The 18,293-nt window shown below is 42.6% G+C and overlaps 1 protein-coding gene across 1 annotated transcript; it reads right to left on the minus strand.

Moving 5' to 3' along the window:
• Nucleotides 1-2,529: 2,529 nt before the first annotated feature.
• LOC110987595 (nascent polypeptide-associated complex subunit alpha-like) lies at nt 2,530-15,092 on the minus strand. Its single transcript, XM_022250453.2, has 7 exons — nt 14,945-15,092; nt 13,164-13,255; nt 11,041-11,126; nt 9,964-10,176; nt 6,690-6,824; nt 5,906-6,028; nt 2,530-4,843 (listed from the first exon to the last, which is right to left on the minus strand). Exons 2-7 carry the CDS (start codon nt 13,219-13,221, stop codon nt 4,829-4,831), a joined length of 630 nt encoding a protein of 209 aa, XP_022106145.1. The 5' UTR covers nt 13,222-13,255; nt 14,945-15,092; the 3' UTR covers nt 2,530-4,828.
• Nucleotides 15,093-18,293: the final 3,201 nt, after the last annotated feature.

Here is an 18,293-nt window from a genome sequence, read left to right on the forward strand (position 1 = left end):
ATAATTTAGAAAATCAAGCTATATGCAAAAGAACCAAATATTGAATTATTTGAGTTTGATCTGAGCAAGGTGGGCGTACATTTGGGGATCGATTTTAGAGACGAACCTCTACGGAACAGAGCCGAGTATTGGAAAACCGCCATGACGTACTACCCTTATAACAGTCCTGCGGTAGTGAATATCCTAGCTGGGTGTGGCTAGGTTTTACTAGTGGGAGGGGGGAACAAAGAGGAACCAGCTTCAGTGCTGTGGGTTTTTTTTGGGGGGGGCAAGTTTTTGTTAGCCTTGTTGAATATCCATTCATCCCTTTTGGGGGGGGCACCAGGAATGGGGAGGGGGGGATTCAAGCCCCACAGAACACAGTAAAATCAACATAGTTGTCATGACTCGAGTCCATGACTCGACTCGAGTTACAATACAATTTTTAGCGACTCGACTCAATTCCCAAACGGGCAAATGACTCGACTCGAATCTCTCATGTAGACTCGACTCGAGTACAAATTTATAAGACTCGAGTCTCAAAACATTTAAAAGCAAAATTTGGGGGGCGAAGAAATATTTGAAAGTGGACTCATGGCACTGCTCTCATATCGATCGTGAATACGTAGAACATGATGTACATGTACATGTATACACTTGAGGTTTCCACTCGTTTGCCTTTTGAGAGTGTCGCTGTTAGACCGAAAAATTAAGGAGTAAGTTTGCCAAGGCTTCGAAAATTTTCTTATGAAATGCCCTTTTTAAGTGGTAAAACCACTTCTTGACGCTTAACTGGGTCTTCAAATCAATGTACCGGTGTGAAATATGACTTATGGTCGGCTACGGTGTTGTAAAACTGGCTTTAAACGAGAGAGGAGCTTAATTGTATGCATGTATCTGTCATGCCAACTGGCACGCATGGAGTTTCTTTGGGCCGGCCTGATGTGACAAATTCCTCGCAGTCGGTCGGCAGCCATCAACTCTCTTCCGACTATCTGCGTGCGGGGGGGGGGGCAAGTTCTCTACCTGGACTGGAGACGCATGTACATGTACTTTCCAAACGGGACTGATATCTTTATTGGGGCTGTGAAAACAAACAAACACCCCGACAAACAAACAAACGAACAAAGGGAAAAGTCCATTTGGTTCCCCTGTACCCCAAACCTGGATACGTCACCACGGTCCGTGTTTGCGTCAGTGGTGATTAGTGTTCCCATTTTGGAACAGTTCAGCCATCGTGTTGTCTGGGTTCCTTGACGTCAACGTGAATGGCTTCTGAATATTTATATTATATAAGCAAGTTTATACATTTTTAATCTTTCCTACGCTATCCTGTTCGTAAGTGTGACGTCACTTCAGTTTAAACCACGCCCACTGCACATGCACTGCAAGTTGCAAATCGCCTGCAAATCGTGGCGCGTCCGCCTATGTGACGAATCACGAACCGGATTATCAAAATGCGTTTTACCCCATGGCCAAAGCAAGGGCTGGTTTATACTTTGTGGTTCGCGGTGGACCATGGTTTTCCTTATAAAATGGACTAGTCGAGGAAATGAGGTTGGAATTAGTTTTCTGATTGCTCTTTGTTGTGCTGAGATAGCTGCCTTTTTGAGGAAAACTCTGTTTATGGGCGTTCCTGCTCCAGTGCCAAAAAGACCGATTGCGCCCGCTAAATCACGCGACCTATAGAGGCATAAACACCAACAAACAAGGCGTCCCCCCAAAGCAATGTGTGTTTTTAAGTGTTGTTTACCAAAAATAAAGCCGATTTACGGTAGCACTCGGCATATCAGTAGTCGGAGTTCTTTATTGGCCATCAGCTTCATTTTTGGTAAAGGACGCACTTTCAAGGGGGACACCCATGTTCGTTTGATACCCGCTGTGGTGACAGTGACTTTAATACTGGGCGCAATCGGTCTAATATTCCATTGGCCTTCGGCACGAGTGTTTATGACCCTATCCCGCCAAAAGCGCCAGCTTAGTACACCACCGAGTTCTCTACCTACACCTTATACGTCTGAAGCTTTCCCCCAAGTCAACAATGTTGAGCCCACGTTGGTTTTACTTGAGGTTTGAGTGTTTTTATGGCACACAGAGAACCTCAACCCCCGTTTCTGCCAAGCGTTCTAGAGTCGCGCAGAACCACACTAAAAGCAGATTTTGAATTAAGTGCGGCAAGAGGTCGATGTCTGAAAAATTAGGAGCGACCAGGCATGCTAGCTGGCAAAAGATCGACCCTTTGAGGACATCCGAGCGACTTGGTTTCAGACGTCGCTCTTCTCATGAGCCGAACCCATTGCAAATGTATGTATAAGTTCGTCTGTCTGAAACCAAAATTTAATTGGGTCGACCCGAGTCGCTCTTAATTCCGTTTGGTTCGGCGCGACGCTAGAACGCCTGTCTGAAAAGGTGTTAAAGATATTCGTAGAATATCTACGACACTCGTAGGAATACCAATTTTTCATTGCCTCTAGGCAGAGTGCCTACTTCGCAGGATGATCTGACGAACAAACTTCCATACACTTACAAGAAAGAGGGACCTTCACGGTGTTGACTTTAATGTTGAAATCCTATTTATTTCAAGGAAACCAACTTGACTGTACAACATACAAAATCAGACTCTCAGGCAAGCTGTTCCAGAACACAGAAATTCACGGGTTTCATTGGCACCACGTTTGCATGCAGAACCAAATTAGCTCACATTTTGTGAAAACGATGTTCAAATGAGATCAGAAAAAGACCATTCAGCGTGGTGCATCATAATTACAGTCTCAACTCTTGGTACAAAGAGCACTTTTATGAAGAGTACCTTCTGAAGTCCCAACTCTGTACTGTTGAAATTCATTTCTTTCTTGTCTTTACGAGGTTCAGGCCAATTTCTGAGTTGCCATGCAGAAAACAAGTTACAATGCAACACACAATAAATGGCATTCTGACTGGTTAACCAGGTTATGCTAAGCAACTGTTTTCTCAGCTTAGCAACTTTAGTGGTGTGCATCTCGATGAATTAGCACCAGTTAAAACAAGGTTCCGGCAATCTTTCATCATGAGACGACTGTAAAACAGGGTTCTCAACGAAATTGGGAATTAAACCAATACTATGACTTTCTCAAGACTTTCCCAGGCTATAATATGACCATTTCCATGACATGTAAAGCCATTTTTTGTTTGGTAATAATTATGCACTGGAAAATTCCTAGAGCCACTATCAAAGATAATCTGTACATTTATCATTGTCACATCAAAGGCACCCTGTCAAAAATAACCCTTACATGATTGATCTGGATTTCCATGGGCTTTTCCACGACTTTTTTCAGACTGACAAAAGGATCCCAGGACTTTTCCCCATAACTTTCTGGGCAACTTTTTTCCCCAAGGACTTCCCAATGACCGTGTCCGTGGGAACCCTGCAACTGGAAGAATAGACAACCTCAATGCCTTCCCATTTTTCGAAGTTTAAGATTACGCCTTCTGCTGGATCCATCAGACCCCATCGGTTTGGTAGGTTCTTGCCAGACAGAGGAAGGTAAGGCCCAGTCACTACTACTTCACCTGGAGGTTCAACCCTCTAAGAGCCAGGTTATTTTGGTCTAGCGGGAGCGCTCTGTTGTACCACGCTCAATTTTTTTTTAAATTGGCATGCATTTAGCGACAATCTTATCATGACAAATGTGAAGTTTGGAATCAGACATATGTTTTTGTTTTGAAGTTCAAGGCTACAAGCGTGCCAGCCCGAGTACATTGAGCACCAGAGTGGAAACAAGTATACATTCTTGGCTAACCCGTCTTGAAAAAAATGGGCACTGTGCAACAATGGCATCTCCAATTTTCACAAAATGTGCCCCTAAATGACCGGAAAAAAGTGACTCTAAACACTACTAAAAGCTCAGTTCGTGAGCAAAATGCACCATGGCGAAATTGTGACAAATGTCAAGGGGGCTGCCCTCCACCCAGCTCTATTAACTCTAAACCCCAGTGGTGCAGGTACAATCGCGATGAAATCACAGGACTGAGGACCGTTAGGGCTACAGTTAGGCACACAGAGCGCATCATGTGGGTTCTGTACCGTGGTTGGCTTGTGGAGGATTGAACAAGATTCCTAAACAAAATACCAATGGAGTTTAAGGAATTGAGGGAGATTTCTAGCACAGATTCTGAGGGAATATTTGGAACATAGGGATATTCCTAGTAAAAATGAAAATGGAATTTAAGATGATTTTCAACACTGCCCCCTTTTCAAGAGAGAGAGACACAATGGTCCACATGAAAGCCATACTTGCAGTATTTGCAAACATAACCAAAATACACAATCAAATCTACTGGTTAAGACTAGACAGAACTGAAATTTTGATAATATGAGTACAAGTAACATTTTCCATGACACATACCCGCAAGTATAAATTTGTCTTCCTTGACTCGAGCTTAATTCACAGGATTTCACTGCACTGCATGTGCTGGCTCAACGCAAGCGAACGGCAGTCAATTTAACACCTAGATGGGATTTGATAGGACACGACCAACATGGGGTAGTACATAAGGTCAATGCCAGAGTTTGACCTCTCTGTTGACTGGATACAGCTCCATGTACAAGGATGCCGACAATTTCCAGTCTTGTGCTGGATGTGATAAAATAGGAAGACATAAACAGTATCAAGTCTTCTACCACATGGGTTGTGAAACAAGGACACCAATACTTAGTTTCCAGCTGTCCAGACTGGACGCTGTGCAAGGTGTTGGCCGTGTCGAGTCCACGTCTACTGGAACAGCTTGTCTTCTGACTGGCTCAGTGGCAGGTGGCTCAGTGGCAGGTGGATCACATGCTACTGACCAATTGAAGACATTCAACAGGCTACATTGTTAATTCCTGCAAAGACAGAAAAAAAAACAGATTATCTATGGCATTACCTATTAACATCATCGATCTTTTTGAACAAAGTTTTTCTCTCAAAGTGCATGTGCTGGAACACCACACTGACAAACATGTTCTTTTGTTTTTCAATAATCTATGCTGTCTCCATAAGATGCCAACCAACACAGTTAATCTTGTATTCCAACTTTGGTAATGCAACTACAGTAGATTCCCGTTATAACGCTCACCAGGGGACCTAACAGAACTGAGCATTATAACCGCACAGCACTATAACCGACTGGATGGACGCGCAACCCGTTCAACGCATGTGTGCACATGTACTTCTATGTACATGTATAAATACATGTATCTACATGTATGTCATGTACTGTATGTGAATTTCGTTCACATGTATTGGCAGATGTATGTACCGTAATTTGCGAAGCGTACGCCTTGTATCCATTTATCTTGATGTTTTCGTGACGCCAATAAATAAAAACATCAAATCTCTTCAGAAACTGCCATGGGACCTCGTGCATGCTGCATCGCAGCACACGCACTGCATCCACATCCACCAAGTGGGAAATAATCAAAACGATGTCGCCACAGCAAAGCAAATTAAGTTTAGTCGTAATAACCGTGCCACACAGGCGCGGCTCACCGTGGTGAGCACATGCTCGCGATTGCGCTGCATGGACGGGCCCAGTGCGTGTCTGCGCTCTGTGTGATCGCTATACTACTGGTGTGCCACTGGATGGCCGGCCAATTGCGGAGGCCTTGCGATGCGGTTTCATATGCATTGATTTGCAAAGAATCTAACTTTCCAAGGTAAAGAGTGCTGCAACCGGAATCATTTCACATGCTGTATATGGTTCTTGGGGCCGAAAATCATGAGCGTTACATCCAGAAAAGCATTGTAAATGGGAGCGCTATAAACACATAAATATGTACACAGTGAATGGGCGTGCAGTTGGGGAAATGAAAATAGAGTGTTATATCAGTAAGAGCGTTATATCAGGCAGCGCTATAACAGGAATCTACTATATGAAGTACATTAAGTCGAGCAAGTCCACTCACCATTATAGCATTGACTATGTCGTTGTTGTTGTTCTTTAACGCTTTCACCGCTTTGGCACGGGACACGTTGGCTTGCTGCACCACAAGCTCAATGTCCTTAGATTCCACACCTGTCTCATCAACCTGGGATGCAAGGCCAAGAACACTGAAATTAGATGTGGTTTCATTCGGGGTGGGGGTGTTGTCCAAATCGATAAATCAACCCAAAATACAAAACAAAATTAAAAACTCATTGGTAAACAGAAAGTTGAGGTCGGCGCGGAAAACCTACAAAACAAGTGCTATTAACAGACAAAATGTGCATCAATTTAAAATGAGGAAACCATGACAAAAACATTGAAATCAGTATGCAAAAGCTGAAAACAGTGGAACAGAAAGCTGAGATTAGCGGAACAGAAAGCTGAGATCAGTGACATGGAAAGCTGGAATCAGTGGAACAGAAAGCTGAGATCAGTGACATGGAAAGCTGGAATCAGTGGAACAGAAAGCTGAGATCAGCGACATGGAAAGCTGGAATCAGTGGAACAGAAAGCTGAGATCAGTGACATGGAAACTTGGATTAGTGGAACAGAAAGCTGAGATCAGCGACATGGAAAGCTGGAATCAGTGGAACAGAAATGAAAAGCTAGGGACTGGATGCAAAGCCAAAAACAGCTGACATAAAGTGGGAATCAGTGTACACAGCTACGCCGCTGAGTGTACAAGAAACCAGCAAGAAAAAAAGCATAAAATTGGTGGACAACAAGCTAAATCAGCTTTGTAACCAGCTCGACAGCATGTATACCTCTTCCTCTTCATCTTCTTCCTGAATAGCCTGGGCTGTGGTGGCATTGCTCTCTCCTGTGATAGTCGGGGTGGGCTCTTGGGTTCGAAACTGCTCTGCTGCTACCACCTGCGCCTGCTGACTCAGATCCTCAATCTGTCAAGAAAACAATTAACGATGTGGATGCTTGTAAAAATCTCTCAAAGTTTCATCTAGGATGACCCACTTACTGATAGCTTGAGCAACTTTGGAAGAAAGATTGAGAATTTGACACCAGTTTAAGGGAAACAGTTCACACAATTATTGCTTTGGGCAAGGCTGAAACCAACATTTGTGTGGGCGTCATCCACAAATTGACTAAGCGTTCTGGGGCGCAGACAATTTGCGGAATCATGGAGAACACGCTAATCACAATCAAACAAAAGAGCCGTTAGCAACCTGGCGGCTATGCGGACGGAAAGCGATATGCAAGCTTTATGCAAATCACCAACCTCATGAATACACCTGATCTTCCGCGCATCGGCCGGCAATCTTTGGTAGGGATATCCCTTGGAATTAGTGCTGGGCCGAGTTTCCACTGACCAATTGGTCAACTTCCAGTTAGAACAAGACAACATGCCGATCAGCCGCCAACTTAAAAACCACAAGTTTTTGTTTTTTTTTCTGAAGTTGGCCAGCCACCTTGGTGGGAATTCCGAAATGGATGCATACGTTTAGGTACTGTGCAGGATTTGCATGTACTGCAGTTTGCCAAAATTGACCGATTTGAGGGTTTGTGACTTAATACTCTGCTTTTCTTTCAGCTCTGTGACATGCTGATCTTCAGCAACAAGAATTTGTCATCAGGAATTTAAACTGACTTTCTTGATGATGTATTCAGAGGTGACTGGCCAATGCTCTTCCAAGGATAGCTGCTTTCCCTTATCTCATGCTAAGCTCAGCAGTGCCATGTCCGAGGACAGACCCAGAACCAAGTATTTTTGAGGAGGTCATTTTCAAGGGTTCAAACTGTTTTTTAGATTTCAACCTTGTATTGCCTTCAGGGGGTAAGGCTTCACGGTGGGTAATTTGCATGGTTGCTGAAGGATGGGGAGAATGAATGGTACAAGAACATTAGAGGAATCTATTGAAATAAACTAGTGATTGACCCGTTTTGATTGTTCATGCTTATACATGTATGACATGAAAGTACATAATTGTGTGGTCATGACGGTTATTTTGGCAAGACCAGAATATTTAGTACCAACATTGGTACAATGCAAAGGTATTTTTACCATTTGGAATATGTAGGTTGCAAACATGAGGTATCAATGACAAAATGAATTTTCTCATATTTCTTTTCTCACTTGATTTTTATTAATTAAAGTATTTTCTCTCATGTAATTTCATGTTAAATTAAAAGTGACAATGACTTTTTATAATACTACTCTGTTTTCAATTGTCTTAATGAGAAAAGTATCCTATAATTTACATGTATCTGATATATGTCAGCACCAGAAGTCTTGACACCACATTATGGCAGTGTCTTCTGCAAATCTGCTGTAAAAGATAAACTAAATACAGCATGATTTCAATGAAAAAATTCTAAATTGTACATCTGAATTTTATAAGTGTAGTCTCATGAATGCAAATACCACAAAGCCCTTAGAGAAAAAGAAACTCATTAAAGTTGAACTAGAAAATACGTAAGAGGCTAATGAGTTTCACACACTGGTCGAATTGTACCCCTTCCGGAGGCTTTGGCACAAGAAAATATCGCTTTCGTCGTCTGCTGGTATAATTTGCAAGCTGCCGGCACACTGAAGGCTGCTGTACATGCGCGACTGCAGAAACTAAATGTCCACATGGCCTATGGCAGTGACACAAACGTGAGTTTCAAGTTTTATGAGCATGAGATATGCCTACCAACACCCAGTCACGTGGAGGAACAAAGAAAAGGGACCAGTGGCTAAACCACCTTTTGAGAGCGACAGCTAGTGCTGCAGCCAAACCGCTGGAACAAGCCCCAAATCATAGAACATGGCACTTACAAATCAAACCAAACGAACCATACGTGCACTGGTCAGTTTGGATGTTCGGCTTTGATATGGCACGGTATTGATAGCAAACGGAATGTACTTAAAAACTTAATAAAAAAGCGACACAACGAAAAATGGAAAACGAGTTTCAGTACATTAAATTCCACATCCGCGCTCGGCAGATGTGCGAGTACACGTGGTGCACAGAGCAGGTATGTACAGTAAATTTGCGATGGCCCGGATCACATACGATCGTTTTGTTGAGTCAAGCCTGGTATAAACATAACCATTTTGGTCGGCGAACTCGTTCGGAAAATGTCACACCGCCTCCAAAGATAATATTCCACGGATTTGTCATGTCTAAATAAACTTTGGAAAAACGTGTAAAACTGTTGAAATCAGAGTTGCTCATGGATATGGGATGGAGAAGGAGATTCAATACTTGTATTAACGTATCATTTATACATGGAAAGACTACGTTCGTAGCGAGCTCCTAATATGTCTCAATGTGCGTTGACCATTGCACACGCACATGTACAACACATGTACATGTACGTATACACATGCGTGTAATGTCCCAACACTGTAACGACCGTAACGACCCTATCGTTAATAAATGTTGATACTGGAAATGGGGGAAAGTCTTTTCCGCAGAACAGCTGTTGGTATTCATGGGGTCCAGAGAAATCATGCTTATTCAAGGTGCTTTTTGTCGCAACGACAAAAGGGCACACGGCCGCCTGGCTCATTAAACCCCTCACACTTCAGCGCACACCTCCGTTGCGTCCGCGGACTTCCCCCTATTTAGCTACGCCAGATCGATCGGAAAAAACGTGGACAATACGTGGAAGAACGCTTAGTCAATTTGGGGATGACGCCATACATGTAGTTTAGTCCTGCTGGCAAGAGAAAGTGACAAATGACAGACAAATGTGCATGAGTACACCACCAACCCTCGAGTCTCAAGCTCTAATGGTGCGGTGTGGATTTTACAAATGTATTCAGCAGGAATGTGCTTATTGACATAGAAAGACTGCAAACACAGTACGCCTCTTCAGCTAAGATTGCCTAACAACCTCTTCTGTGGTTGAGGAACCAAACATGCTATGTGACACCGAATGCGAGGGCCCAAAATGTTGTGGCGACACACTAAGTCCCCACAATCCGGTCCAAGAAAACTCCCCCACATTGCAGTAGCCGGTGGGGTGCTGGTTTTTGTTTCTTTGTCACATACAATTATTGAACACTCTCTCAAAGTTGAGCCGAATTCCCCAAACCTTTGCTTCTCCAAAGATGATGTGCAAGTCCGAACCGGCACACTTGAAGACATCTGGGTTCTGGATGACAAATAGGATTGTCTTCGACTTGCGGATGGTGACGCGCGTAATGCCTGTCACATTCTTCAGTCCACACTTGGACAGGAGTTTCCGGGCCTTCTTCTCGCCGCGGCTCTGCTTGGCTTTGCTGACTGGCTCCTCCCCTGTTCCAAGCTGCAGGGAAAGAGTAACATTGGAGCTGTAATTCAACTTGGCATTCCTGCGCTTCTTTTCTGCTCAAGGAATCCAAAAACGAGGTTAGAAAAAGTACTTTGGTCATAGGGGCAGTGGTATTTTACTGTATTAGGCAATGGTGATTATGAAGTAGGCTCTTAAGCAGTTTGAATCAGAGGATATGTAAATGTGATCTGGCTGTCGGTATACACAGGCCAAATGACTCTTAGGACTTAATTATTTGTGGTGTTTGGCTGCATACATGTATCAAAGCTTGGCTGCTGAATCTTAACTTTTCCAAAAGTCAACGTTTGCGGTCAAATATAACAACATTCGCATTAGAAAGTGGTTAAAAGAAGTCACATTACAGGGCTCGAAATTGGGCTAATCATCACGGGAGCAACTACTTGCTCCCTAGACTGCTGAATTTGTCACTTTACGGAAGCAAGTAGCTCCCAATGCAATATTAGAGACATATGTTCAAGAAATAAAGGAAAGATCCTGGTCCTTGCTGTTGCTTTTGTTTAAATTAATGACACTGATAACTTACCATATGGCTTAGACTTTGGCAGATATTAAAGCCTTGATCGAGTTGTTATTTTTGTTACGTGAAAAGGCTGATCCGCAGTGAAATAAAAAAGTTCAGGTATTTTTCATGACAAAAGTAGAAACAAACGGTAAATATGTTCAGGTACATGGAATCAAACCGGCATAGGTACTTGCGCCCGTCATTATGATTTACGGACGCATTTCTGAGGCCAGCGGGCGCATTTCAGCTACCTGCGCCCGTTAATTTCGAGCCCTGCATTATGTGCAGGACGAGTATTTCAAAGGCAGGAAATGGTGATGACGAGTTAAACCTACCTGTGCGTGCAGTTGTGATGTGGCTTGGTCTGCATCCTCCAAGTCAGGCACAGAGCCGTCGCTGTCAGATTCAGTACCAGACGAAGCTAGATATAATACATACAGACAGAGCTCTTTAGCCCTGCTTTACTGCAGTTCAACGTAATTGCCTACAATATCATAATGAAGATTTGGGAAGGAGGGAACAAGTGCACTGGTAAGCGTAATTTACTTGCAATGCACAGGGGTGAGATTGACCACTGATATACATGTAAATAGCTGAAAACGGCCCAAAAAAGGCAGGAAGAAGCAGAACTGTGAAAATCTCCTATACATTTGTACACAGCCAGTGAGGAAAAAAACCTGAAATCCCGAAGAAAATAAGCTGCTGAGAAATCTCATTTAAATGTGTCACTTGTGCCACTGCATACTAAAAGTGCTAGATGATGGGTGCTAGAATTTGGAAGGTTCTTAGTAAAATATGCCATGGGTTTAACACTGCTAACAAAAATGGTCATGTGTACATGCATGTCTGTGCATCTTCTCTTCAGGCAAACTTGAATTCTCAGTTCTGATTGGTCGATCCACAGCAACAAACAGTGTGATACATGTATGAAACCATATTGCACATTTCATATCAAACCCTGCATAATGTGCTGTGATAGCTCAACGCATTGTGCTATTTTATGCTAAAAACAAATGCACATCTGCATGACTGTAAATTCAAAAGTGGCGTGTTTACCTGTGCTGACCATCACGTGTTTAAATGCACATACAATTCTAAGAATTTCCTTTCTTAGTACAAGCCTGTCGTTATTGTTGTTATTGAAATGAGTTAAAACATAAATAATTCCCATGCTCCCTAGATAAAATTGCAGAATTGAGGTACATCGGTGTTACTGTTTTGGCCGTGCACCGTATGATATCTTTTGTCTTCCGTTTTTATGTAAAGAGCGCATAGGCCCCTTTACTTTCTTTACTGCGCGTCAAGTTTGCTTGAAGATAAATTTGTTATCACGCTTGAGCTCGTGGAACAAGGAATAATGTAGTGCGTCTGTGTCCCGTATATCACTCGGCCTTTGGTCTCGTGGCATACGGGACACAAACGCACTACAGTAATAGATGGATTTCATATTAGCGCCGTCTGCACATATCGACATCGAAATCGAGGCTCTCTGTGTTGAACTTCCTCGTGCGCCCCCGCGGAGTCGACACAGTACATGCAGTATCAGGTTCGTAAGTGTGATGCCACTTCAGTTTAAGCAACGCCCACTGCACAAGATACACGGCCATCGCAGGTACGTTAGTTCGCGCTAAATTGCCATTGTTTTTTCTTTTGATTTCACGTGTCGAGTCATTCTGAAAGACCCTTCAACAAAAATGTGCAGCCTTCAAAGTCTGAATTTAGCAAACCTTTATGTATTTGTGTCTTGGCTCCTTACTTTCAATCATCTGATCGTATTAAGTATGGAAGCTGACACATACAGCCTCGTTTTCAAACGCGGAAGTGCGCAGATCGACGCTAAAAGCATCGTATTGGGATCCCTCTATTCTGTGTTCCACTCGTGCTTGTGTGATAACTAGTAGACACAACAGCTATGCTCATGTCAATTTCAATTTTTGCCAACAAGGGCCAACAGAACAGTTGCTTGCGTCAGAGACACCAGCTCATTTCATCTGAAGGAAGAATTTTCTATCATTTAGCACGAGTGGATCTGAGAATTTAAACTAACCTTCCAACATGTAACTGTATGCTTTGACAGTGCACACGTGAAGAAATATCAACAGTCCAGTCTGCCGCATGCTTTGTCTATGTGCACACGATTCTGCGCAACCTCACTTGTATACATTTGTTTGCCAGCACAAAATGACCCATGCTCTTTTGTGCTGTCCTCATCACAACAGCTGCTTTACGGCCCAATTATGGAATGGTGAAGCACAGTTGTTGGACAGCCCAAAACCTGTACTCTGATATCCCTCTCAAGGCCGTTTCTTCCAATGCACAAAATGGCACAGCAGGGTATCTTTGTGCTGCCAACCAACTGCCTGACCCAAAGGGCAACTTCTGCATCGGAGGGTTAGAAGCAAACCCATGGAAAAGTGAAATATGTCTAGAGCATTGAGGTACATTTTGGCATGTTTACCTTCATCTTTGACATCTTCTGCTGAGGGCTGTACAGTTTCTGTCGTCTCTGAAGGCATTTTGTGAATTTGTTGTTCTTGGTAAATGCAAAATCTTAAAAAAAAAACACCCAAAACATAAAATGAAATGTCAGAAGGACACACAAGACAAACTCTTTTAAAGTGTTATTAACCCTAACCCTCCTTAATCCTCCAAATCCTTTGGGTGACTTAGGATTTTGAAGGATCGAGGAAGAATGGCTAAAGTGTGAGACTGACTACAACCTCAGGGTTGTGGGCTACACGTAGTCCTTAGACCATGCTCCACCGTGCATATCTTCATGCCTACATTAAATAAGGAATCCTCCATGCTGCTCAAAGATACTTGTACCATTCGCACTGCATCAACCTAATGACAGGAATTGCCAGAGGATTTTGAAGGATTAAGGCAGTGGGCACCACTCAAAGGAGCATATTCAAGAACTACTGGATGATTTTGAAGGATTGAGGATGGTGCCTTGCAAAAAAACCTTGGGGGTTATGAGAATGAAAATGTAAAAGAAAAAGAAAGTTGATGGCATCAACAGCAGACCTGTGTACACTCTACAGCAGGTTTATCCCAAGCCTAACGGCCAAGGTATTATGTTTATTTGGGGGACAACTTCAGTCCCCCAAAACAGAGAATGTCCCCCTAAATGGGGACAATTTTTTTTTTTAAGTAATCCAACCATTGCCCTGGAGATTCTTTTCTTGTCATAATTACCAGGTAGATTCAGCAGAAAAAAACAACCAAGGCTGCCATTCAAAAAAAATCCTACCATTTACTTTTAGGGTTATGAGCAAGAGTATGCAATTTAGCATAATGGGTGGGAAAAAGACTATCAGAACAATTTTTCCAAATACATGTACATGTATCAATCCTTTACATATACTTAATTGAGTGGCATGGCACAAAGTTCATAAAAAAACAATTTAAATATCTTAAATGAATGGAAAATATTGGAGAAAAAAATATAAGTGCATGGATATTTTTGACCCAAGGCCAATTGGGGGAAAAAGTCCCCCTTTAAGGGAACATTCTCTCTTTTAGGGGACTGGTGTTGTACACATGTATAAAGGAATTCTCCAAACCCAGGGACAGTCTCTGAATTGTGATTTGCCCCTCTACTGCCTGTCCGGTCAAATATCGTTTGTAGTGAATCGTACTTGCTCTCTGTGACGTGAAAGGAAACAGCTGTCAGTTTTGTGCTAGTCAGGCCAAAATTCACAGGCAACGAGCGTTTCCGCTTTGAAGGAAAATTTCTTGTTTCTTCCCGAATGTGAGTAAACCTTACCCTCATTATTGGAATCTCCACTTCTTACCTAGCCCATAGAGCAATCCTTGCTCTATGCTTAATGTTATCCTAACGTTAAACCGGGTACATGCCATAGGGCCTAGACAGTCATGACAAATTTAAGGACATGAACATGGACTGTTTTGGAGGTGAGGTCGGAGGATTTTGATTCGGGGTACGAGCTATTTTGAGTGAAAAGAATTAATGGAATGGAAAGCCTGTGGAAGGTACTTGGACTCTATCGCCTGACTATGTCCAAATGTTTAAAAAAGGCGATTTGTCATGTTTGTATGTATTGTAGACTCCAAGTTACTCGGATTGTACATGTAGCCTACAGTACAAGTACATATTTGGGCACGAAAAGAGCTATGCTATTAATGTTTGATCACCAATTATTGTGATACAAAAGGAATAGCAAAGAAAATCACAATATTCGAGAGTTTACATGTAATAACTAAATGCAGACTTACCTTCTTGGTTACTAGATGATGCCAGATTGTGAATTAGATCCTCTTTTTTCTCACGTGTTACCCGTCCAAATTTTTTATCACATATTCGTTTACACAGCACACAGAGGGCGTTCTGTCTCTTAAGCGCGACAATTTAGACTGGATACCTGACTTCAAGGTACTGTGCTGGGTACTAATTCAAGCCCAATTGAAAACTGTGCAAAAGCACTATTCAGGGCCCAATAACGTGCATAACGGTCCCTAATCTTTCAAGTTCTTTTCATTTTTTGTGGGTTAACCAATTTCAGCTTTAATTATTCCCACAAAACAAAATCACCCCCCAATAGTGGTTTTTTCCGAAGTCTGCTTCCAGCCATTTTTCAAGTGACAACCCTCAACTTTCTCGAGCATTAAGGAAACATTTTTCAATCGTATTTCTTTCAGCTATTCTGCTCTCAGATGAAAGCCCAAGGACCCAGGGAGTTGCAGCTGGCAAAGATTTACACAATCCCACCATTTTGGGGGGCCAACAATCTCAGTACCGTGACAGCCGAATAAGGCATTGTGCATAGTATTGAAGTCTGCAGAAGGTTTCTATGTACTGCGACACTTTCCCTCAACAGTATAATTCGTTCACAATGAAACGCCAAAAAAGTGTTTTGGAGGCTAGTCATTTGGTACGCACTCACCGCATAGGCGCGCATAAACCTGCTCGCCTATGCGGTAAGTGCGTACCAAACGACTGTCAATTTCATTTCAAAACACGCCCTCTTTTTTTTTCCCTCCTCGGAGCGGATAGTTCTTTTCCAGAGCAAAACAGCATGTGTAAAGTCTTTTGGATGGTGGTACACAAATAGTAAAACTAGCAAGCGTCACATGGCACACTTTCGGCCAATCAAGTTACAGAATCTGTGGGTGAGTTGTTATAATTCTGCTTTCGACGTAACCGGAACTGAAAGCAGCACCAACCTCTGGCAGCTGGCAGTCCAAAGTGTGTGCGCTGCGCACAGAGATCGTGCACATTTCAATCACTGATCGTCACCATTGATCTCCACAATCGTTTTTTAGTCATATAGCAATGATCATCACTGCATAAATCCCCGTCATCTGATCGGTGGATCGTTGATCACATGTCATTGAATTATTCGTTTTATTCAACGGAACCCCCTTAACAGAAGTTTATTTCACTTGACTGGTTCCTCCTGCCCCTATTTCCATTGAGGAAGGGGAAAATAATGTGGGGACGGAAACCAGTCTAACATTTCACAGCACTTCGATCATGGCGAGTAGGTATAGCGCACTGACCTCTATTAATCTTATTCTCAAAATGACGGAGACGTTAATGGGCGCGTGGGACCTGTTTGTTAACAGAAGAGGATTTGTGCAGCAGGTGTTGTACAAATCAAATAATGAACGTTTCACATTCGTGCAGTGGTAAGAATAATGTCATGGAGTAACAGAATACGGATAAAATGTTCGATTCCACGAGGTGAAGCCGAGTAGAATCATGGAGGAAGGTGTTCCTTCCTCCATGGTAGAATCGATTATTAAGTTTTTCATTACTTGTTTCAGTTATAATTCTTTGGGGCTTGGCTCTCATGCAGCTACGGTAGGCCCATTTACTAAATGCATGTGTCGCTTTATTACAAAATACAAGGCTACTGTAGCCTGTGGCCAATCATTGCGACTGAGGTGAGATGCGCGTGCTGTGTCCGCGCTGTGTCTGTAAATTCAGTTTATTTCCGACTATGGAGCGAATCATGCCAGATCTCCAGACAATCAAGAATTTGGTAGTTCACTCGAGGCAGATGTGCTTTGCTTGCGCTCTGTCAGTAAGTCAGAGCAGAGAAACCACACGTAGGCCTACATCTCTGCGTGTGTAGATTCTGTGCCATTCTTTTTGAGCCACATGTGTGCAAAATAAAAGATGACAGGAAAAGTCGTTACCAACGAAACAATAATAATCCATGAATGTCACAGCTACATTCGAAGTTGAAACCCGGTTTTGTAAAATGCGCGCAAAAGCAGCGCACAAACGTACAACAGACTAAAATGAATGTCAGTTTGCGATGTCGCAGATTTCTTCTATGATTGCCTCAACATGGGTATCATTTCGTGAAGACAAAAATCAGTTTATTTCGCGTCACTGTCCGATGTGCGCGCACACTACCGGGTGTTAGTTGGTGAAAACAAAATTGTTGATAACGCGATTTTCATGAACACGCATTTGCGAATGAGTGTTAGAATACAAATAATTAATGTTTTTGAGTGCAATGGTTGGAATAATTTCATTCGGTGACAGATTAATTAACAACTACTCTTTAATAGGAATGTTTCAGTTAGAATAAAGGTCAGTCGTCACAAATAATTACTGGTACGAGTATACGTACAGCGAGAACTGAGCCATGAGCATTTTGGCGATTTTCGCCACAGTCTTACACATAGATTGAACGCAAGCGCCTTCTGTAAAAGGCATCAATGCTTTCTTCAAGTTACTTAGAAAGCCCATAATTATTTCACTGTTTTACATAAATATGGACGCTATGAAGGTGAGGAATTTTTTGAGTTGTCGAATAATCGTTGAGACGTTCCTGAATTTGTTGAAAAAATGCCAACGAGACTGTTAAAGTCTGTTTCTACATTTCTACATTCCAGCAGTAATCCGATAATGAAATAAATATTCTGATATTAATCTGCTAACAACAAAACCCCGTCTTTACTGACTATGTGAAGTCCTGTTTTCCCACGAAACCAGGGAAAATAATACTGTGTTGCTGTCATGACGACCTACTCAGTGAAAAGACCATTACTTTAGTATGACGCCACCACGCATCACGTCTCATTAATAAAATAAATAAATAATACTGTGAAACAACCTAAGAGGGCGCTCAGCAACCTCTATTTACCACGGGCGACGACCCACAAGAAGCTGTAGACACCAGATTCAGAATGACGCTGTATTAGTCTGTGCCATCAATGGTCTGCTGAATAGCCTGAGCAAGGGCAAAATAAGTCTGTTGTCACCCCATGCACGTGCCTACTGTTGCACAGCCACCGGCAGAAAACCAGCCCTGAAACAGAAAAAAGGCACCGGCTTTGAACTTGGCTGATGTGACCTGAAATTACGCTCGAGTCTGTGGTAGTAGCCACAGACAGTTCCCTTGGAGTCGTGTGTAAATTCAAGCCATAGCAAAGTAATTCAGGCGCTGCCCTTACAGAAATAATGCGTTTTGACGACCCGACGTCATTACTATGCAGTACTTATCATGTTGTAACTTCCAGTGAAAAAACAATGCAGGGTCGGAAGGCTTTGACGTAGCCCGGGAGGGGAACATTGAGTGGCAGGTGAAACGAGAAGCAGGCTTTAAAT

This window comes from Acanthaster planci, linkage group LG08 (assembly GCF_054643075.1).
Source record: "Acanthaster planci isolate LZ-2023a linkage group LG08, COTS_SCS, whole genome shotgun sequence".
NCBI lineage: Eukaryota > Metazoa > Echinodermata > Asteroidea > Valvatida > Acanthasteridae > Acanthaster > Acanthaster planci.

Bases quoted from the DNA above. Each gene is read 5' to 3' on its own strand.
- LOC110987595 (XM_022250453.2), bottom strand. From the start codon at position 13,221: ATGCCTTCAGAGACGACAGAAACTGTACAGCCCTCAGCAGAAGATGTC. The intron at 6,825-9,963 runs GTTTGGGGAATT...TTTTCTTGACAG, and splicing joins TCATCTTTGGAGAAGCAAAG to ATTGAGGATCTGAGTCAGCA. The intron at 6,029-6,689 runs GTATACATGCTG...CTTGCATCCCAG, and splicing joins AAGAAGATGAAGAGGAAGAG to GTTGATGAGACAGGTGTGGA.